This window comes from Protopterus annectens, chromosome 5.part0 (assembly GCF_019279795.1).
Source record: "Protopterus annectens isolate FY-2018-M chromosome 5.part0, PAN1.0, whole genome shotgun sequence".
NCBI classification, from domain to species: Eukaryota; Metazoa; Chordata; order Ceratodontiformes; family Protopteridae; genus Protopterus; species Protopterus annectens.
Genome location: NC_056735.1, coordinates 1,738,662,945 through 1,738,685,553, shown reverse-complemented (window position 1 = coordinate 1,738,685,553; position 22,609 = coordinate 1,738,662,945). Strand labels below are relative to the sequence as shown.

Here is a 22,609-nt window from a genome sequence, read left to right as displayed (position 1 = left end):
CCGGCCCTGTTTTCATGCAGATTGAAAGGAGTTTGATATCTCTATAATGCCAACAATTGTGAATATCCCCTTTGTTCTTGCACAGTGACACCAGAACAGAGATTAGTGCAGAATGTCCTTCATTCCAGGGCATGATGAAGTGGGTGTGACACCAGGAGAAGATCTATAAACAGAGATTTTAATTGTTAACACCTCACAGCTTACTGCAACTTCTGTATATTCAAATGTGTAAAGATCATCACAAAAAATCACTGTGGCTATCAGTCCCTAATGGTGCAAGAAGGTCCAGAACCTTGATCCTACAAAATATTTTTTACCATGGCTGTGAACTGCATGACCTTCGAGGCCCTTTGTATGACTAGGAAAAACCGAGAGACCGACAATATACTAGTAAAGGTAGTATTCAGAAATGGTATCAGAAAATGGTTCTTCCTGCTTAGTGTCTTCCTAGAGACTGCAATCAAAGCAGTGCCCACTCCAGGGATACTAGCAGGATGTCTTAGATGGGACCACAGGAGACAGTTGGCCCAGTAGGGAAAAATATGCAGATCCTTCTGCAAAGCTCCATGTACCACCACCAACACCTTTGGTGAACACCTCTGATGAAAAGGAAACCTCAAACAGCTGTACTACAAAACATAAAGGCACTAAGTCTCGTGGTCTGGATGCCAAGCTTCTAATTCCATTTAGGCATTTTACTTTGAGAATGTATTAAAAGTAAGGCAGGTGGCTAGGAATCCTGCAGAGGGAAAATGTTTCACTTCTAAGTGGAACTTAACTTCTATACAGTGCTATAATAGAGGACCTAATCTTTATTAAGCAGAGATTCCTAGCACCATCATATTTGTGTGAGCTACTCAACTCAGGATTGGCACAGATCTCAACCAAAGTACATTTGTCATACATCAGCCTGCATTCCAGGTGGTCCACCTCCTTCTTCAGGTTTTGAGGTCGACAATTCCTAAAAGTCAAACTGTACATCAGGCATCATAAACAATCTGTTCTTCCATGGGACATGAATTATGTCCTTGAAAAATGACCTTTACCACTCCTTGAACCTGCTTCTTCGAAATTATGTACTTTGAAAACTGTACTACGAGTAGCCCTAACTTCTGCAAAAGTGTTGGAATTACAAGCTCGTACTACTGAATGAACTACTGACAAAAGAATCTTCTGAAAAGATCCCCAACGATGTGCCAAAAGTTTGCCATTATGTCCAGCAGCATTACCCAGGTGTGCTGGATTTCCCCGGAGAGCCCCCATCTGGAACCTGCGGTACAGCACACGTCAGTTCAAGCCACAGAGGTCCAAGTACAGGACAGCAGTTGACCATCTTCTTTAGAATCAGAAAGTTGGAAACAGAGCCCTTGGTCTTATTTCAAAGCGGAGAGGTTCGCTATAGCCCTTTTCAAGGTATATCCTACGCCTGTTCCAATAGCTATGAGGAGACTGCTTGGTCTCTTAGCGAAATGCTTTTTGAAGTAGAATCTAAGCACTTTAATATGTGATTGACTACAAAAAAGTCTACACCCTCAGCTCCCTAAGCTGAGACAAGCTATAAAAACAGCCACTATTAGGGCATGTAGGATCACCTTTCTTGGGCAAATAAGCGCTCACAGCAGGAGATGTGGCTGTTTGTTCTGCGAGGAGGCAATTTCATCTTTTGGAAAGAAGACAGGAGGGGGATACAAGAAAGTCATGCACATCCTCCACAGTGCTGTGGGTCTGCTTCTTCTCTTCCAGAATTCAAACAAGTCCTGTGAGAGTGCCCAAAAAGAACATCCACCATGAAAGGACCATTCGTGCTTTAGTTTCTTTCATCTTTTTTATATTTCTAAAGAAAAAAAAACAGCATCAGTCTTGCCATTCCGCATAGGCACACACATGACCCCGCAATATTAGCTACAGGATCAGCCATTCAAAACTCCAGCGAGTTCCACAAAGTCATCTTCTGAAACTGTTAGAGGCTTAACCGCTTCTTTGCCAAAACAAGAATTAGAGAGAGACCAATCTAGTCAACAGACTGGTCCACTAAGGAGGACTGAAACCTAGACAGAGTACTCCGTTATTTATCTCAGCTAAGCTCCAATCTGGCAAAGCAGTACACACTTTTATTGACAATCTCCAGGAATTTTGACACCCAGCCTTAACGGCAAATGGTAAAGAACTGGAATGTGGTGGAACAGGGTAACAGCCTCGTGTATCTGGGAGGGGTGGTTGAGGGGAAGGGAAGTCTAAATGTAGAGGTCAAAGCTAGAAATCAGGGGATGCAGCCAAATGGCACAGTGTGTCAGGGTAGTGTGCGACACCGTGTCGGTCCTTTTCCTTGCGTTTTTTGGACAAAACGGTAGTCGGAGTGTCCGACGACATCTTATAATCAAAAGCTTTACCAAAGTAGTGTTGGGCGAACTCCGCCCGACGCTTGATAGTGCGTTTATTGAAGGTAGCGCAAAAGCAACAGCCCGAGACGTCGTGGTCTGGGCCCAAACAAGGTATGCAACGGGAATGGAAATCCTTATGCGGTATTTGCTTCCCACAAGAAATACAATTATTAACTTTTTCTGACATCGGTCTGAGGCAAGAAAAGTTTCCCCAACGGGGTACTTAGCTTTAAAGAAGACTTCGGTTCCAATTTTTTCTTAATTCAGGAGCTGGCCGACCGGCACTTGCGAACTGCTTCTGCTTCGGGCACCGCGCGGCAAAAAAGACTGAAGAACATGGCGTCGGCTGTGTCTTATATACTCTGGCCTTACTGACGTCAGAAGAGTAAGCGACGACAACCGACGCCGGACCAAGACTTTGGAATTCAGCCGACCGAGGGACCGCCTGACGGCTGAAAACCCATCTGTGATTACTGCAGCTGTATGCACGATGAACATCTGGAATGTGGTGGAACAGGGTAACAGCCTCGTGTATCTGGGAGGGGTGGTTGAGGGGAAGGGAAGTCTAAATGTAGAGGTCAAAGCTAGAAATCAGGGGATGCAGCCAAATGGCACAGTGTGTCAGGGTAGTGTGCGACACAAGAATGCCAAAGCTGAAAAGCAAGGTGTACAAAACAATGGTACAACCATGTACGGTACAGAAACCTGGAGAGTGAAGGCAGCGCAGTTGAAGAAGCTAGAAGTTAAGGAGATGAAGTGTCCAAGATGGATGGTATTATAAACACTGTGGAACAGATGAAGAAATGAGGACCATCAGGGCAGAAGTCAAAGTAGCTACAACTGCAGAGAAGGTTAAATGTAACAGATTAGGGTGGTCTGGGCACATTTGCAAGAAAGCAGAAATCCATCTGGTGAAGATGATTTGGCAGAGACAAAGAAGGCAAGAGGAAAAGAGGGTGTCCAGCAAAGAGATGAATTGATTACGTGAGAAAAGACCTGTGGCAATCAGACATGACTTGACAAAAAAGGCAGAAAAGTAGCAATGAACAGAGAGTGATGGAGCTATCACCCTGACACCATTTAGAAAATGTGAAAAAGGGGGTTGATGATGGTGGTTACATCCAAGCTGCAAGTTTTCTGCTGCTAGCAATGTCCCAAAAGGTCCGACATATACAAGTAGAATAGCATTCACTGAAACCTGGAGTTTCCTCATAAGATTAAAGCCAAGAACATGCACCAAAGCTCCTTATTGAAATGTCAGTACTCAAAATGAAGAGTACCAACAAGCCGAAAAGAAAAAAAAAAAAACGACCAAAAACCCAAATAGAGTGACTCTCCTAGACTGCTCTTCTCTTTTAAACTTCTTTTTTGAAGGGGGGAGCCCCTCCTGCACCCCCCTAAACTTAAATATACCAACTCCAAGATTGACATACCTCAGAGAAAAGGGAATATTCTGAGAAATGGCCATCAAGACTTAGTATATGCAAGTTCATTTTTCGGCAATTCAGTCTCTGTGTTTTGGGATTTTCTCAAGCTGGTCCTGACATTTCAAATGGTTACCCATATTTACACTTAGACATGCAGGGGTCCAACACCTATGAGGGCACTGAGCCCAAACTGGAATACTCAAAGATGCATTTGGTGGTGCAGCATAACCTACTGCCTAATGAACTTCAAAGTGGTGTCAGGCATACAGTCTTAAACCTGGACCCCAGACCAATAATTTTTTATCTAACTGGCTACAGCAAGATGTCCTTAGGTCTACAACTTCAGCTGCTACCTACAAATGAGAGGAACTGTTAACAGTTACGTGAATTGTGAGAGGTGAGAACAGTGCGTGAAGGTCCTGAAGCATACCATAAAACTTAATACTGGTGTTGTTAGATGTATGGTGACCACAATGGCAGTTTTATAGCTCAAGAATCCTTCCCCTTTCAGCAGTGAACACACACACACACACACACACACACACACACACACACACACACACACACACACACACACACACACATTCCCACAGGACTAATACAAGAGGAGACTTGAATAGTACAGGCAGAAGGAAATGGAGGCCATTAATGGCTACAAACCCTCTAACCAATATGTAGAAATGCTGACAACGGTTAGTGGTGAACTGGCCCAATGAAACAGTCTGAGATTTTTTGAAAACTTGTGCAAACTGACTCTGGAAAGAAAACTATTGCACATGGCCTGTGGACATACAGTCAAAAATGATTAATCACTGTAACAAACACAATGTTAAATTATATACTTTTTTAGCTATACCTGTGTATTGCAGCATATAACATTTGTTGATTTTATCAAATACTAGAGGACAAACATTATTCAGCTTATTGAAGATGTTTTATGACTGCTGATGAAAATCTCAACTATAATGAACCCCAAATGAAATTACTTCAAGTTTGACATTTCATATCTTCAGCTGTATCATAGCTAATTTAAAAAAAAAAAAAAAAACAGAATTGCGGTATATCTCACCTAAAATCCCTCCTGCTGGTTTCTCTGTCTCTCTCCACAGCAACCAAGCAAGTGCCTGCGTCTGATGGGGCAATAAACAAACCTAGACAAACAAGAAATTTACTGCTTAAAAGAAATGCCTGCAGTTAAGGACCACAAGTCACGTTTAAAAAAAAAAATGAAATAAAGTTTTTCAATCCCTTTTTACTAAAGGACACACAAATCAAAATTTAAACAAGTATTTTTAGTGATGAATGCTGACCTACACCAGAAGTAGATTGCTACAGCTTCCTAATGTCCGATTAACAAAATGAGGATGTATAATGCACTGAAGAAGTGGAAATGAAGACCATAACTCTTCATTGGTTTTACAATGTACTACTAAAAAGGTCTATGGAGGTGAGGAACCTGGTGTCCTCTCTCTTATCATGCTCTTGTCTATGTCTGAAGTACACTGCTAAGCAATGGTGGACACATAGCAGTGAGGCATATTCCAAATGGAAATTGGGGTGCTATTGTTAGCCCTGATATTAATCAAAATATTTATGCTTGGGGCCAAAGTTCAACTGTCAATCTTATAACCTTCAGGAAGCTTGAATGCTATAGCCTCATGATATTTTCTACTTCCTATCATCACTAGCTAAGGAAGCTAATGACTCTTCTGATAATAAAAAAAAAGTTATTCCATACTCATGTTAGGCTTTGGGTAATACACATCTAATCACTTTTCTGTACTATTTATTTTTATCCACAGCTTCCTTGATCTGGGATTAGCTCCCTCGGGTAACCTATAAGAGACTATGACAGTTCCTGAAGCCTTTCTGAACATATTGGAAGGCACAGTGGTGCAGTGGTAGCATTGTCGTCTCACAGCAAGAGGTCCTCCAGTTCAATTCTTGGCTGGGGTGCCTTCTGTGCGGAGTCTGCATGTCCTCCCTGTGTTTGTGTGGGTTTCCTCCAGGTGCCCCAATTTCCTCCCACATTACAAAGACATGCATCTAGAGCCTTTCTCCCTGGGCCTCCATCGAAAATTGGCTTCGTTCCAAGTCTGACTTCCCCCGTTAACAAATGTTAAATAAATAAAATTTAAAGTTTTTCAACCCTCTGATTCTTCTTGAAAAAAATCACTGCATCTTTTTAAGTTCTTTCAGGTGGGTTGATCATACTGTATTCAGTAACAGTTGGTTATGTGAGATGAAACATGGCACAATGATCTCCCCATTGAGTAACTGGAAATACCAGACTTTGGTAGACATAACACCAAGTATACAGAGTTGCCTACTACTAATTCCAGACCTTTAACAATGGAGTCATTTTTACGACACAACCATTATTCTGTATTCATAATTCATGTCTTTTTGTTTTGATACACAACCTCATGATGTTACATTAACTGACATTACAAAGTGAGGTTATACTACTGTATCAGGTATTTTTGTGGACTACCTAGGAGAAAGTACAGTTGTGTACACTTACCATAAATGTAGATGTTCGAGTGTATTCACTGTTGCAGTCATTACATCTGGGTAATCTGCTGGCAGGTTGCCCTCAGTCGGCCTGAATAACAAAGTCTTGGGTCCTGTGTCGGTTGCTGTCTCCTCTTCCATGACGTCAGGTTGTCAGGGATATAAAACATGCAGCCAACGCCATTTTAATCAGTTTTTCTTGCCCCAAATGTCAGGTGCCCCGCAAATGGGGAGCACAAATATATATATAAATAAACTAAATATATAAATGCACCATAGAAACATAAAATTTACCTTCAACTAAAAGCAAATACACCACAAAGCCTTTTGAGTATAGTGAAGGAAAGAAAAGGTATAGAATGGGGGATGGCGGGTGGGTAACCCGGACTGCAACAGTGATACACTCGAACATCTACATTTATGCTAAGTGTACACAACTGTACTATGTTCGTGTTTCACTGTTGCAGTCATTACATTTGGGTAGAATCCCAAAGCTATGGATGGGAGGATGGAACTAAACAGCATTAGGAGCAGCTATAAGGCCCTGCAGGACTGCAGTGGCAAAGCCTGCCCTGGATTTAGAGAAGAGAGGTAAATGATAATGCTTTGTGAATGTATGAACAGAGCTCCAAGTAGCAGCTTCTAGAATGTCTTTGGTTGGGACCCCTCTGAGAAAAGCTGCTGAAGTAGAGGCAGCCCTGGTGGAATGGGATCTGATTCCCTTGGGCACAGGTTTACCATGGTGCAAAGAGCAGAAACGAATGCAGTGGCTTATCCATTTAGAAATAGTCTGCTTTGATATAGCCTTCCCCTCTGATCCTGCAGCAAATGCTACCAGTAGTTGCTCAGACTTTCTTAGAGATTTTGTCCTCTTTAAGTAGAATCTTAGTTGTCTGTGTATATCCAATGAATGCAGAATCCGCTCCCCCTTGTTCTGCGGATTTGGGAAAAATGTTGGCAGGTGAATGGTCTGGTTAAGAGCCACACTGGTTACCACCTTAGGCATAAAAAAAGGATTGGTCCTGAGGGCCATCCTGTCCGGGTAAAATATAATGAAAGGCTCCACTGCCATGAGAGCCAGTAGTTCTGAAACCCTTCTTGCTGAAGTGACTTCCAAAAGAAAAGCTAGACATTTTATATCCTCAGTAGCTGCTGGTTCAAAAGGAGGCAGAGTGAGTTTTTTCGAGCACAAAATTGAGGTCCCATGCAGGAGTTGGTGCTCTCCTGGGAGGCCTTAAATTTTTGGCCCCTCTGAGATACTGTTTAAGTAGTGAATGAGAAAAGAGGGGAGGCTCTGTGTTGTAATGAGCCGAGATGGCAGAGGCATGGATTTTTATTGACGAAAAAGATAGGCCCTTGTCAAGCATCTCAGTTAAGTATTGTAAAATCTGAGGAACATTGGGCTTTGCTGTGTCTGTTCCTTGTGCTTAGTTCCAAGCACAGAATCTCTTCCATTTATCAGCATAAGATTTTCTAGTACTAGGCCTTCTGGCTTCCAAAATGACATCCATCACAGATTTACTGAGAGATGTGGTTTGAATAATTAGTTGATTAGCCATGCTGCAAGATTCAGAGTTTGGAGGTGAGTGTGCAGAATTTTATAGCTTTGCTGAGACAGTAGATGAGGTGTTTGAGGCAAGTACCACGGAGGAAGGTATGACATATTCCTTAGAAGCAGGTACCAGTACAGGCGAGGCCAGTCCAGAGCAATTAGGATCATTTTTGTTTTTTCCTGTCTGACTTTTAGTAAGACCTTGGAGAGTAGAGGCAGAGGGGGAAAGGCATATACTGAGTTTTTTCCAGCTGAAGGATAGAGCATCCACTTTCCATGCTTTTTTGTGATGAGTTCTTGTGCAGAATTTGTCCAACTGATAGTTTTGGGGAGAGGCAAATAGATCTATGTCTGGGCTCCCCCATTTCTGTGTTAACATGCTGAAGATTTGTGGATCCAGTTTCCATTCGTGCGGGTCCATAAGATTTCTGCTTACTGCGTCTGCCAGAGTATTTTGCTTTCCTGGCAGGAATTGAGCTTGAAGATGTATTCATTAAGTCAAGGCTGTGTTCCACAAGGCCATGGCTAGTCTGCAAAGGGGGTAGGAATGTGTACCCCCCTGCTTGTTTATGTACCACATAACTGTGGTGTTGTCCGTCTTTATCAGTAATTGTCCTGGATGAAGTAAGTCCTTGAAGGCTGTCAGAGCAGTCTGAACAGTGGGCATTTCTTTCTGGCTGATATGCAGATGCAATTGGTTTGGGCTCCATTTGCCCTGAATGCATCTCCCTGCCAGGTGGGCCCCCCAAGCATAGTCTGATGCATCTGTAATTAGGGTTTGGGTGGCAGGGGGTAGAGTGAATGACAGTCCCTTGTTTTGGTGACATGTCTCTGCCCAACAAAGAAACTCTTGTTGTAGGCAGGGAATGAGAGGAATCATTGCTTCCAGGCTGTGACAATGTTGACTCCATAAACTTTTTAGGTACCACTGAAGTTTCCTCACATGCAGTCTCGTATATGGAATTAGTAGAATGCAGGATGCCATGAACCCCAAAGCCTGCAGAATTTGTCTTGCAGATAACTGGGTTTTCTTGCCATTTGTTTGAAATATGTTGTTAATTGCCTTTGTTTGTCTGGCGTGAAGTAAGCCATCTGGGCAGTTGTATTCAAGCTTGCACCCAGGAATGTAATTATTTGAGAGGGTACCAGTTGTGATTTATTTTCATTTATGGTGTACCCTAGGCATGCTAGAAGTCTTTTTACAAAACGCCAGATGTTGAAGTAGAGTGTCCTTGTCCTCTGCTTGAATGAGACAATCGTCCAGATAAGGATAAATTTGAATGTTTCTTTGTCTGCAGAATGCAATTACTGGTGCCAGGCATTTTGTAAAGACCCTGGGCACAGTAGATAAGCCAAAGGGCAGTGCAGAGAATTGGTAATGCATAAAACCTGCCTTGAAGCGGAGGTATCTTCTGCATGATTCCCTTATTGGGATATGCAGGTACGCCTCAAGTCTAGAGTTATTAACCAAGCATTCTTGCTTAGCATAGGCAGTAGCTGTTGTAAAGTCAGCATTTTGAATTTTGGAATGTCCAGGAACGTGTTCAGAATCGATAAGTCCAGTATTGGATGCCATAAATTGTCTTTTTTGGGTACCAGGAAAAGTCTTGAATAAAATCATTGTCCTTTTCTGGTACCGGTTGAATAGCCCCCATATCCATGAGGGACATTACTTGTTTCTGGGCCTCTGCCCACTGGTTTTGTGGTAGATCTGGCCATCCATTTGGAATTGGCAAAGTATGGAAATGAAATCTGTACCCCTGGGGTACTATGTTTAATACCCACTTATCCTGGGTAATTAACTGCCAATTTTGAGCATGAAGTGCTAGTTTTCCCCCCAAGGGGGCTGCCAAAAGATAAGTGCTTGGAGATGGTAGAGGAAAGTCATTGAGACTGCTTACTGTAGGGTTGTGCTTTGTTTCCTCCCAATTTGGAGGTGGAGGCACCCCACTGCTTTGACCTGTATGAACCCGATTGTTATGTGGAGCATTTTGAGCGCCTGGGTTTGCCCTGAGTGGCTCTGTTGGACACAGGAAAGGACCAATTTTTAGTAGGCCAGTGCCTACTGAACCTGGGTGGCTGCACTTGCAAGAAATCTTTTACAGTTTGCATAGATTTAGCTTTGCCTTCCATTTTCTTTAGTAATAAGGCAGAAGAGTTTTTAAACAGAGTACCATGCTGCAAAGGGGCATCCAACAATTTAGCTTTAACATGATCAGGCAGATTTTGCTCCTTGACCCAGGCATGCCTTCTAATCACAGATACAGTAACGGCGGTCCTGCAAGAGGCCTCCAAGGAATCAAAACCACATTGCAAAGTATGCTTCCAGCCTGTTCTGCTGAATGCAATAAATCCTGTAACTCTTTATTTTCCACACAATCAGAAATCAACATAATTTTCTGTTTCAGTAAGCCCATAACATGCTGTTGATATTTAAGGATATGAAACCGGCAGTTTAAAGCCATGAATGCCAAGGTTGCAGATGTATAAACCTTCTTACCCCATCTATCCAGCGCCCTGGAATCTCCATCAGAAGGGGGTAGGATTTTTGGCTGTAGAAGCCTTAACACCCTTGGGACCCTGAGAAATAGTCTCAGGATCAGCAGCAGGATTTTTGAAAAGAAATTTGTGGGAGTCAGGAACCCTGTAATATCTGTCTGGCTTACTAGAAGCTGGAGGCAGGGAATCAGGAGCCGTGCTCGATTCCAAGAACACATCATCAACAATGTCTAATACAGGTGGTATTGCCAAAGGCCTATGCTGAGGAAGAAGGGGGAAATCCCTAAGCCTCTTTTTTGATTCAGAGAAGTCCTGACTCTCCCAGTGAAAATGTTCCCTTAAAGTATGCAAAGTCTCTCCAAAAGAGTAATCCTCAGGAGGAGAAGCAGATGGGATGGATTCCTCTGCATCAGAATCCTCATAGGGAGGAATAGAAAATTCCTGATCAAAAGAGGAATCAGAAAAAAATGGAAACCTGATCTGAAGATTTATAATCAGTGCTTTGGCTCATACGTCGTTTTTTTTAGACATAGAAGTTGTTTTTGACCTTGTTTTTGTTGCTGGCGTCGGTTTAATGTAAAAATGTTGAGGCCTGAAAACATCCTCAGAAGCCGGTGCCTGCTCAGCGGCTCCGGACCCATCCAAGGGAGAGACATCCGCAGGTTCAATACTTTGCGAATCTCGTGGCCTACCAGACTCTGAATGGGTCTCGGTAGAGGCGTGCAACTCAAAAGTAGCGGGCATCAGGGGCTGCAAAAGCGCCTCACTGAGTACAAGCGAACCGGCGACTGGCTTAGGAGAAGCTTTGTCGTCTGTTTTGGACCGCGACGGTCTGTCTCTGTCTTTTTCCTTGCATTTTTTATTTACTCCGGTAGTCGGATTGCTAACCGACGACATTTCAGGGTAGTTAAATCTTGAACCAAAATATTTAGAAGCAAAAATATACAGATGCTTAATAGTGCGTTGGTTAAATTTAGCACAAAACCGACAGCAAAGCACGTTGTGATCTGGGCCTAGGCAAGGAATACAGTACAAATGAAAATCCTTATGAGGTATTTGCTTCCCACAAGTAATGCAATTATTAACTTTTACTGACATCAGTAAGGAGCAAGAAAAAGTTTCCCCAGCGGGGTACTTAGCTTTAGTTTGAAGACTTTGGTTCTGAAACTCGAATACGAAAATTTCAGGAGTTGGCCGACCGGCACTTGCGAACTGCTTCTGCTTTGGGCACCGCGCGGCAAGAAAAACTGTTTAAAATGGTGTCGGCTGCATGTTTTACACCCCTGACAACCTGACGTCATGGAAGAGGAGACAGCAACCGACTCAGGGCCCAAGACTTTGTTATTCAGGGCAACCTGCCAGTAGATTACCCAAATGTAATGACTGCAACAGTGAAACATGAAGAACATCTTCAGCATTTTTTTTCTGAATTATTTTACTCAATTTGCTGTCATCAGCATATGTGGCAATTTGCAAGTCATTTTCCACTGTTACATCTGAAAAAAAAATAATAAAAAAATAAGAGGAAGGGGGGTTAATACACAGTCATGTAAAGCACAACGGGTAAGCTCTACCAGGATAAAAAGAAAGACTCCCCACCCCCACCAGAATTGTGACTTGTGTCCTGCTGCTTAACTGGTGTTTTATTCATTGAATTACATATGAATTAATATTCAAGTCAATCATTCTATTATGTGGGATAGTGTTGGATGCCCTAGCAAGGTCAAGATAAGCAGTATACACTGCTAGCCTTTCAAGTGCTGCTGTTCCCTCTTTAATGTGTGCCAAGGGAGTCAAAAGTCAAGATCACTCCTCAACAAATTCATACAGTTCCATATTAAACAGAAGCAAATTCTTTGTGTCATCTTGGAGAGGCTCCATTAGGATTCTAGTACATGAATATAGAAAGAATATGGATCCCTTTCTCCATGACTATAAAGATACTGGTCTGGCTGATTCTAAAACTGATTTGGTCTGATGTGATCCCTTCCCCTTGTGAACGGGTACCAGTAGAGCCTGTCATAATACTTCAGAGGCATATTGATATGTTATCAATTTACTTAACACAACTAAATGAAAAGGTATTCCTTGATTCTGTGAAGGAAACCACCAGATATGCAGTCTCATCCAACAGAAGTGCTTTTAATTTTGCTTGTGGCAACAGTTAACATTCTCACCTCTTCTGGGGTAGGACAGAACAAAGCAGGTGCATTTCTGTACTTACATCCACCACAGGCTGGGTGTCACATTGGACACAACAGCAACACTGGGATTGTGATGGAAGCATGAACTCCAAGCAATGAATGTTGTAGCAAGAGTCAGGCATGCTTAGTAGTGAACATGTTTGGAAGGTTGAAATTATGGCTGTTCCCATCAGCGGCTGTAGGGTAAATGTGGTTGCGGCATACAGCAAAATGTCCCCATATTTTGCTTGCATGACATGTCCCTTCTGAAGGCTCTTCAACCACCAGGAGGAATGAAAGTGAGGAGATGTTTCCAAACCTCAATGTGTACAGCAGGAACAAAGGGCCAGGGAAGGGACTAATGGTCTGACGCTACAAGGGAAAGAAGACCCGTACAAAAATAGTTACAAACAGCAGGCAAACATAGATACTTTCTACTGTGTAGAAAGAATCCAGGTCCAAATTGTGCGATATGAACTAGCAGGCACAGGGGATTAACGGGTTTATGTAGTCAATGCTTAACATCATGGTGTATGTCACTACAGATCAGAATTAATTCTCAAACAATGAACCCTCCAGAAAAAAGGATGCAAAATGCTGCTTAATGGAGAACAAATAACTCCGCCATATGATCCGGCAAGTAGTATTCTCAGTGCCAGATATGCTCTTACTGTATCAGCTAATGCATTAGAAGTCTTCAGTCTTTCATATGGAGATATCTATACCTCTAGCCAATGCATACCACCAGCTCTTCCTCACTCAAATCAGAGGAGGACACCCTATAAAAAAACTCAGGGGTACTGTCAACAGACCAAAAGATCAAACGCTCAAATTCCATTCCCAGCCTTGTTAGTGAGAGGTCCAAAAGTGTCTCATTCACCCACAGACTCTATGCAAACAGCCCAGAGTCAGAGCTGTATGGGATAACTGGGGAGTGTCTCAAAGCAACTGCCAGGTGCATTCTCATCCACAGAAATGTAGACTATTGAAGATAGTGAACTGAAAGTACAGCCACACACCAGACAAGCAAATACTCTGTCAAGAAGGAACAACTTTATCATCCTAGTCTGACAAGGTACCCCATTAGGGACTGAGTACCATGCTGAAAGTGAAAATCTCTTAAGAAACTCTCCATTATTGAAATGGGCAGAAGCCCCACACCCAGTATTAGGGTGGCCTAGAGCAGACATCACCTGAGGGGGAGTGTGTAAGGAACAAACTGAAGTGAAGCCCTTGTAAGTTACTGTACCCCCTCCCCCACGAGTTGACACATTTTAAAAGTGATAGGACACACAGTGTTAATGCAGGGCCCAACTCAGTTTTGATGAGAAATGTCTGACAATTCATGGCTCAATGATAAAGGACTGACAAAAGGAGAGGCCCTAAATTGTGCTACCTTTTGTCAGACTCCTCACAAGTCCACAGTAATATCCACAACTAAAGGTATGTTATGGGACCATGTAACTTGTGCTGAAATTTTTGCCCAAAAGATGCAAACATGCTCAAAAATAGACTCTGAATAGCATCCATGCCTTGGCTGTCAAACCATTTCTGGGGTGCTCTCAAAGGACAGTAGTAGCCAACAAAGGAACTGCAAAGCTTTGTTCGGGAAATCATGCTTAGATTGCCAAACCACTTCCTGGGCAAAGCACTGTGCTGAAATTGACCAAGCAGAGGTATGACTTCCCTATAGGGAAACCATAGCAATGCTGTAAACAAGCCAACCCCCCCCCCCCATACAAGGGGTGAAAAGGAGTTCCACTTCCGCCAATCTTCAGTGACAGTAGTCAAAATGTGGGAAGACTCTAGCCTTTGATGAGTCTCAAAAGGCAACTCCCAAGGCAGCAATGCCCAACGAGAGGAACAAATGTCAGAACTCTGTGATTTTAAGCTGAAGTGTCCACAGACTAAACACCAAGCAGGACCCTACAACAGTAGGGAAGTTTATACAAAAGGGTTGTCTTTCCAGACTGTGGGGACATTGAGGATAAAAAAAAGGGAAAATACTTGTCACGTTATAGCATGTAAAGGAAAAATAAAGGGACTTCCATTCAACTTCATATAACATAATAGTTTCTACTTCTCAATAAGCCACACAGTCTAGGCCTGTTCCCAACAACTCAAATGCACCAGGACTGCCAATGAATGCAAGAAGAAATGGACTAAATTAATCATTTATTTATTTATATTTGTTGACCGGGAGTGTCCGACTGGACGTAGGTCCATTTTCAGCGGAGGCCCGGGGAGAAAGGCTCCACAGTTAAAATAAACAGACAGTAGTTACATTGGATTACATAGCAATTAACAATTTACATAGCAATTACTTACAACATATTTACAGATGAAGAACATAGTACATCAGTAGACAACTAGAATCTTTATCTGTGAAGTACATAACAGACATTAACAAATGTTACAAGAAGAAGTTCCTGCTGTATAATAAGTTCTGGCTTATGAGCATCTGAGCTTGCTATAATCAAGGTAGTTAGTGAAGTGGAAAGAAAGGTAGCGGTTGGATGGGGAGGGTGATATTAGAGTGGGAGTTGCAAGGGCATAGCCAGCATGTTTTTAGGTGCACTTTTAGTAAAGTTTTGAAGTGGGTGCATGATGGTATGGAGGTAATTGTGGGTGGGAGGTAGTTCCATAATTTGGCTATGGTGCAAGAGAATAGTGCTTCACCAGCAGAGTTATTGGCTTTAGTGATCTGCAAGTGATTTTTGCTGCTGGATCTTAGTGGTCTGGTGGTGCGATAGGGTTGGAGTAGATTCTGGAGGGATGGGACATTTAGTGAATGATTTACTAGTTTGTGGGCAAGTGAGAGTTGATACCATTGAAGGAGGTGAGGGAGTTCAAGCCAGCCCACTTCAGCAAGTGAGAGAGTAAATGAACATGAGGGTGGAAAAACTGTAGCCCAGTTTCAACTCCATAGACTCAAAAAATCTTTCTTGCAGCCAGAATAAGATGGGAGAACCAACTACCCAGCAAATGCAGACCTTATGGAGGTTATCAATTATCTTGTGTTATTCCTTCAATGTCTTGATAAAGTTTAGTGTCAGAGTTCGGGCAGACCAGCCACAACTGAAAAAATAAATTTGCAAAAGTGAATAAATATATCTGCAGTCAACAGCCTCTGTATCTGGAACTAGAAAAGTATACATTTCTATGTACATGCACCACAAATGCACCCTCCTGAAATTCTTTTTCCTTCCTCCAGTCCACTAAACTAACAAAATGGCTCCAGTACTTGCATCAAAATGACCAATTCCTACCTCCACTGAGGGAGATGATCTAGCCCACTGGGAAGGTTCACAAGTCCCTAAACAGGGATGCAATAGGCTGGGCACCTTCTATGCCAACACAAGAGTTCTGCAACCCACTTGCACCCTGTCCTGAGGCAGTCCGCAGTTCACAGAACAAAGGATAGGGACAGGTCAATACAGTGCCATGGTGACAGTTCTCAAGTCCCTCATTCCCTAACACAAGTTCAACAGCCCCACCACCCGATGTGAAGCAAGATTCAGGAGTTAGGGGAGTGGGCCAATTAATCTGGTAGGTAGACCAAACACCTCCTAATCACCACAGCAGCCATCTAGAGCTCCACTACAGCAGAATACCACAATCTGTTGCATGTTATCTACAATACATGGCAAATTAAAAAAAAATTCTGTGGAATATAGAAGATTTTTATTTACAATATAACAATAACAAGTATAGAAGTATTCTAGGTCAATGCTGTACACTGCAGAATGAGCAGAAGTTCAGCACAACACCCAGAATGGAAACAGTATCAGACTGTGGCACTGAATACCCTGGAACATGCTGCCTATACAAATGGCCCCTTCAGGACCATACCATTCCCATCCGTAGTGTACTTGTTTACAAAATTCATCAAATATTGTTCTATCTTGAGGGCGTTTCAGTGCAGCGCTGCACTTAATTTGACCATCCATTTTATTTGTGTCATTCAAGAAGTGAAAATGTAAAAAAATGTGTTATCTTTTCCTGGTAAAATATACAGAGTTTTTACTTCTACTGTAAGGAAAGCTCAACAAAAAATTATTCTAGGTCATCACAGTACTCAGACCCAGCATAAGCTTTGGCTCTAGATCAATGACTGCAAAACTATGGTCTGTGGACCCCTGGAGATCCATATAATTTCTAGGGGTCCATGCATCCATGTCTGCAGCATCCCAATGACCAGCTATGCTGCAGTAAAAAAGAAAAAAAAGAAGTTATGTACTCACCATAACGTTCCATCTGAGTAGGTAACTTAATTTGTCAGCAACCTGTGGGTTTCGGATCCGACTCAGATCCGAGCCGGCAGCATACAAAGCTAAAGATCCGAGCTCCAAGCCCCTCCCCCTTACCCATACTACCCTGCAACCTCCTTCCAATCCTCAGATCACGTTTGCCACCTGCACAAAATAACAAACAAACTAACAACCTGAGAAACCTGACTCAAAGACAAGACAAAACAAAACTCGAGCATCCAAACCTCGAGCTCAGCTAAATAACCATCCAGGTTAGGGGGAAGGAGGGAGGGATGGCTGCTGACAAATGAAGTTACCTACTCAGATGGAATGTTATGGTGAGTGCATAACTTCTTTATCTGAAGTAGTTAACTTCATTTGATCAGCAACCTGTGGGACAGAGTCCCCAGCTACCCGAAATCTTGGGAGGCCCTCAAGGAAGAATATTCCGGAGCACTGCAGAGCCAAAAGTAGCCCTTCCTCTAGACACGAAATCTAGTTTATAATGAGAAATAAAGGTGTGAGAGGACGCCCAGGTAGCCGCTGAACAAATATCATCCAAGGAAACTCTAGACCAGAATGCAGCAGACGTTGCCATAGAATGCGTAGAATAAGCATGAACTCCCATTGGTTCTGGCAAGCCAGATTCTCTATATGCTAAGAGGATACAACTCAAAATCCACCTGGCAAGAGTCACTTTAGAAATCGGTTTCCCTAGAAAAGGTTTTGCAAAGGAGATGAAAAGTTGGTCAGATCTACGAAAGACAGCCATCCTGTGTAAATAAAAACGTAACTGTCTGTGAACATCCAGTAAATGAAGTTTATACTCCCCTTTGTTCTGGTAATTAGGGAAAAATACCTGCAAATTAATGGATTGATTAATGTTCGTCTCGGAAGCAACTTTGGGAAGAAAGGAGGGATTAGTCCTGAGAGATACCCTGTCCTTACAAGGTATGGAGGTTTGATACAAAGAGCCTGAAGCTCCGACACTCTCCTGGCTAAGGTATTGGCTACCAAAAAGGCCATCTTCCATGACAAGAACTTCAGATCAACGGAAGCTGCGGGTTCAAACTGAGGCACGACTAACACCTAAATAACCAAGGTCAGGTCCCACGGTGGGGATGAATTTCTAATAGGGGGTCTGAAAACAAAGGTACCTTTTAGAAAGGCCTTAAAAATTCTGGTAGCAGCGAGAGAACAAAAGTTGTCCCCAATATGGAAATGGGAAATAGCAGCCAGTTGAACCTTTACAGTAGATGAGCTGGCCCCCTGCTGAAAAATATGAGACAAGAATTCTAGAACCGCTGGAATAGGAGCAGTAAAGGGATCCAAGTTCTAACGTGAAGCCCAAATGGAAAAACATTTCCATTTACTATTGTAAATCTTCCTGGTAGAGGGTTTATGTGCCGCCACCAGAATGGACTTGAGTAGGGAAGAGATATTGGGATTCCTGGCAACTAAGGGGAACTGGATCAGCCAAGCTGAGAGCTTGAGCTCGTCCAGGTTTGAAGGGGCAATTCCCCAAGGGATGAGAGATCAGATCCGGGATGGGATCCAAGATCCAGAGAGGAGCTATGAGATAAGACCATAGGCAGGGGAACCAGACTTGACAAGGCCAGAATGGGGCTATGAGGATAATCTTGCTCCCCGACTGACGAGCTTTCTGCAAAAGTTTTGTCATCAGCGGAAGTGGTGGATACGCATGAAGACTGGGCGGCCAAGCATGGACTAGAACGTCTCTGAGGGCTTCCCCTAAAGGAGGAATTAGAGCGAAAAACTCACTGCACTTCACGTTGGAAGGCTATGCGAAGAGATCGCAGCAAGGCTGACCCCACTTGAGGAAGATCTGTTCCGCTACAGTAGAATTCAGAGACCACTCGTAAGGAAAGAGGATAGTTCTGCTCAATTTGTCTGCCAGAATGTTGGACCGACCCGGAATGTGCATTGCTAACAGGAAGCGGTTGGTGGAGATCACCCATTCCCAAACTCTCATCGCTTCTCAGCAAAGAGGGTAAGACCTGGTTCCCCACTGTTGGTTGATATACCAGACCACAGACATATTGTCTGACTGGATCGCAATAGCCCCTGGAGGAAGGAAGGCATGAAGGGCCTGCAACGCTAAAAGGACCACCCGCATCTCCAGTACATTTATATGCAGAACGGTCTCCGTCTGAGTCCACGTGCCTTGGACAGTCCTGCCCGCACAATTCCCCCACCCCCACCCTAGGCGGGAGGCATCCGTGGTCACTGTGGCCTGGGGTAGGGGCATAACAAAAGGTCGTCCTTCCCGAAGGGCTCGGGCTTGGAGCCACCACATGAGGGAGTTCCTGCAAACCCTGCTGTGGGGAATCGGCAAGTCTAGTGGATGGTGTAGAATGGACCACTGGACTTGCAAAGTCCACTGTAGAACCCTCATGTGCAGACGAGCCTAAGGGATCAAATTGATCGCTGCCGCCATGGACCCCAAAGCTCTCAGGACTAACTCTGCTGGGGGAGCAGGAGACTGAAGAATAGCTAGTACATGCAGAGTCATGCTGTGAAGTCTGTCTGACGTTAGGAAAGCCTTGGCCTGAAGGGAATCTATCCTGGCCCCTATAAAGTCTATAACCTGAACAGGTTGGAGGAACGACTTCTTGACATTTATAGTGATCCCCAACTGGGATGATAAACGGAGGAAGAAGTCCCTGGCTCTAGAGAGTAGATGCTTGGTGGGAGCGGTGAGGAGCCAGTCATCTAGGTACAGGAAGACTTGTATGCCCTGGAGCCTCAGGTGGGCTGCTACAACTGCCAAGACCTTGGTGAACACCCTGGGGGCTGTGTTGAGACCGAATGGTAGGACCCTGAACTGGTAATGACTGGCCCCTAGCCGAAAGCGGAGAAACCTCCTGGACCTTCTGTCCATGAGAATATGGTAGTGCGCATCCTTGATGTCTATGGAGCATATCCAGTCCTCCTCCTGCAAGACGGGCAGGATGGAGTGAAGCGTGACCATCCGGAATTTCTCCTTGGCAACAAAAAAGTTCATTGTGGACAAGTCGAGGATCTGCCTTAAGTCCCCCGTCTTTTTTGGCACCAGAAAGAACCTGGAGTAAACGCCTAATCCGGACTGGTCTGGGGGCACATGCTGGATGGCTCTTTTTTCTAAAAGCTTTTTTATTTCAAAAGCTGCGGCCTCCCTTTGAGTGGGTGGAACATCTGGGAGGAGTCTTGAGTAAGGGGGCTAATTTATGAAGGGGATTGAATAGCCTCTGAACATTGTCTGAAGCATCCAGCAATCTGTCGTGATGGACTCCCATTGAGCCAGGTGCCTCGAAACCCCCCCCCCCCCCGACTGCCTCCAGAGAGGAGCAGTCAGGCAACCCTTCAGGGCTGCTGCACGGGTCAGTCGGAAAAAGTTTCCTGTGACCCTAAGTTCTTTGGTCCCCCTCTGCCTCTGGGCTGGCGTCCACCTTGTCCCCTTCGGCCTCTGTGGGAGAAGGGGTCTGCAGCGTACTGGGCCTGCTGAGATTTCCGGAACCACATCATCTTCTGCCCTCGCTGGTTCCTGGAGAAGGACCTTTGAGGAGTAGAGAAGCGGATTCAGACGGCTGACAGTTTCCCAGTCTTTCTCGCTCTGAACCAGCATCTCGCGGATGGTCTTCCCGAACAGGGTAGACCCATTAAAGGGTGCATTCGCGAAGGACGCCTTGAAGGATTCCGAGAAATCACAAAGCTGAAGCCAGGCATGACGCCTTAAGGCGATATCGGACCCGCTAGCCCTAGCGGCTCCTTCCGTGGAGTGGGAGAGTAGCCGCATAGATGTATTAGACACTGATTTGAGAGTGGCCATACGAGCCGAGAAAGTCTGTTTATCCGCGGCCGACATGGACTCTGGGGGAGACTCAGCGTACTCTTTAACCAGGTCCCAGTGCAGTCTGATTACATGGGCCAAGTAATTCAGCGCTCTAACAGAGAAGGTAGCTGAAGCAAACATCCGCTTTCCAATACGGTCCATTTCCCGAGACTCCTTGTCAGGGGAATGGACTGAAGAACTGTCCTGAGCTAGTTCCTTTTTGGTGGCCGCCACCACCACCATGGTATCTACAGAGGAACCCTTGCTCCACAATGCTTTGTCTGCAGGGGGACTCAGAATCTTGTCGGGCCTTCTGGGATCAGCTCTACAGTGTCCAGTTCCTTCCACTCCCTGGTGGTAATCAGGTCGGCCGGGGGGGGACACCCAAGAGGTAGATGGGCCTGTGTCGAATGCCTCCAGGAATACCGACTCGTCAGAGGAAGGTTTTTGGGCAGACCAACCCCCCCTTGGTGGAGCATTTCCATAATGTCTCCGAAGGAGACGTTATTGTGGGGTGACCTGGGAGAACCTTCCCCTTCCTCCAAATCGGTATCCTCGGTGAGGGCTCAGGGGAGTCCAAGTGCCTCTTTTTGCACAGGCGTTTGTGAGGAATTTCCTCGAGGGGACTGCCCGAAGGGGGCTCACCAACAGATTCATGTTCCTCCAGGGGAACTGGCTGGGGCATCAGCGGCACAGGCTGTCCCTGGGACTGGATGATGGAGGACAAACCGAGCTGCGAGGGAGCGGGCGCAGACCCTGAGGAAAGAGTGAGGGGTCTCGATCCTCTAGAGAGAACCCTCTCCACAACGTCGAATGCCGAGATGGCCGGCACCCTCGGATCCGACGAAGAGATCGGTGTCGGAGCAAAAGCACTCAGACTTGAGTGGACGGTGTGCTCCGACCGCAAAGGAGCCGAAGACGCACTCGCCCCCTCTGATCCGATGCCTAGCTCTCGGCCCTGGGAGCTCGGATCCGAAAAGGGATCCGATAAGCTCGAGGGCATGGCCGGCTTCGAGGTAGCAATAACCATCGGTGTCGACTTCCTGACTCCGTGGCTGGTCGATCCATAGACGTCGAAATCCGGTAGTGGATAGGAGAAGGAGCTATCGGGGCAAATAATGGAGCTGAACCCCCCCCCCCCAGAGGGGGGGGAGGCAGCAACACTCCCATCTGCAGCTGAGCTTGCAAGAAGTGACGCATCATCCGGTCCTTTTCTGCCTCCGAGACGCTACAAGTAGATCTGGAAGAGGCCGCCGAAGCCGGCCGGGAGGGCAGAGGCGACGACCTCGAAGATGGTCGGGCCTCCTCCTCCAGCTCCAGAGAGAAGCGGGAACGGAGCCGTGGGGAGGAAGGCTTGGTAATCTTCAATGGAGAAGAGAGAACCTTAGCGGGAGGGGCCGAGGGGTCCAATTCGGCCTGCAGTTTGTGGCTTCTCTCTCTCTGTCTTTCTTTCCCTTTCTCTCTCTCTCCCTTCTCTCTTTTCTGTCCTTTTTTACCTCTCACTCTCCCTGAGATGAGGTGGGAGGGTGAGTCCCAGACAGGGGAGGAGGGCCAGATGGTTGGGCAACCGCAGCTGTCGCTACAGAGGGGGAAGAAAAAACTGACTCTGGGGATAGAAGATCCACCAGAATCAGCTTGTTCTTCCTGTCTCACAAAGCCTGGGGATTAAAGGCTGCACAGATCTGGCAGCCTGAGGGAAGGTGGGGAACCCCCAAGCAAAGAACACACTGAATGGGACCATCCGCTGGCGGCAGCTTATGGCCACACTCAGTGCACTTAGAAAAGGTAGTTTTCTGGCTTTCATCATACCCTCACACACACGCACACCTAAAGGGAAAAGGGACTACTAAGGGATAGAGATTACCAAGGATAAGAGGGGGATAGATTAGTTAAGAAGAAAACTAATATCTAAATATATAGAAATATATATATATATACATACATATATAAATATAAATACATATAATAATA

At 44.8% G+C, this 22,609-nt stretch overlaps 1 protein-coding gene across 1 annotated transcript in view; it reads right to left on the bottom strand.

Annotated features, from left to right (window-relative positions):
* Positions 1-22,609, bottom strand: part of LOC122801872 (transcription termination factor 2-like) — a gene marked incomplete in the record, with an annotated part of 438,525 nt that overhangs the window by 48,896 nt on the left and 367,020 nt on the right. The window contains 1 exon segment of the mRNA XM_044071534.1: positions 4,878-4,959. Coding sequence (XP_043927469.1) covers positions 4,878-4,959 — 82 coding nt within the window.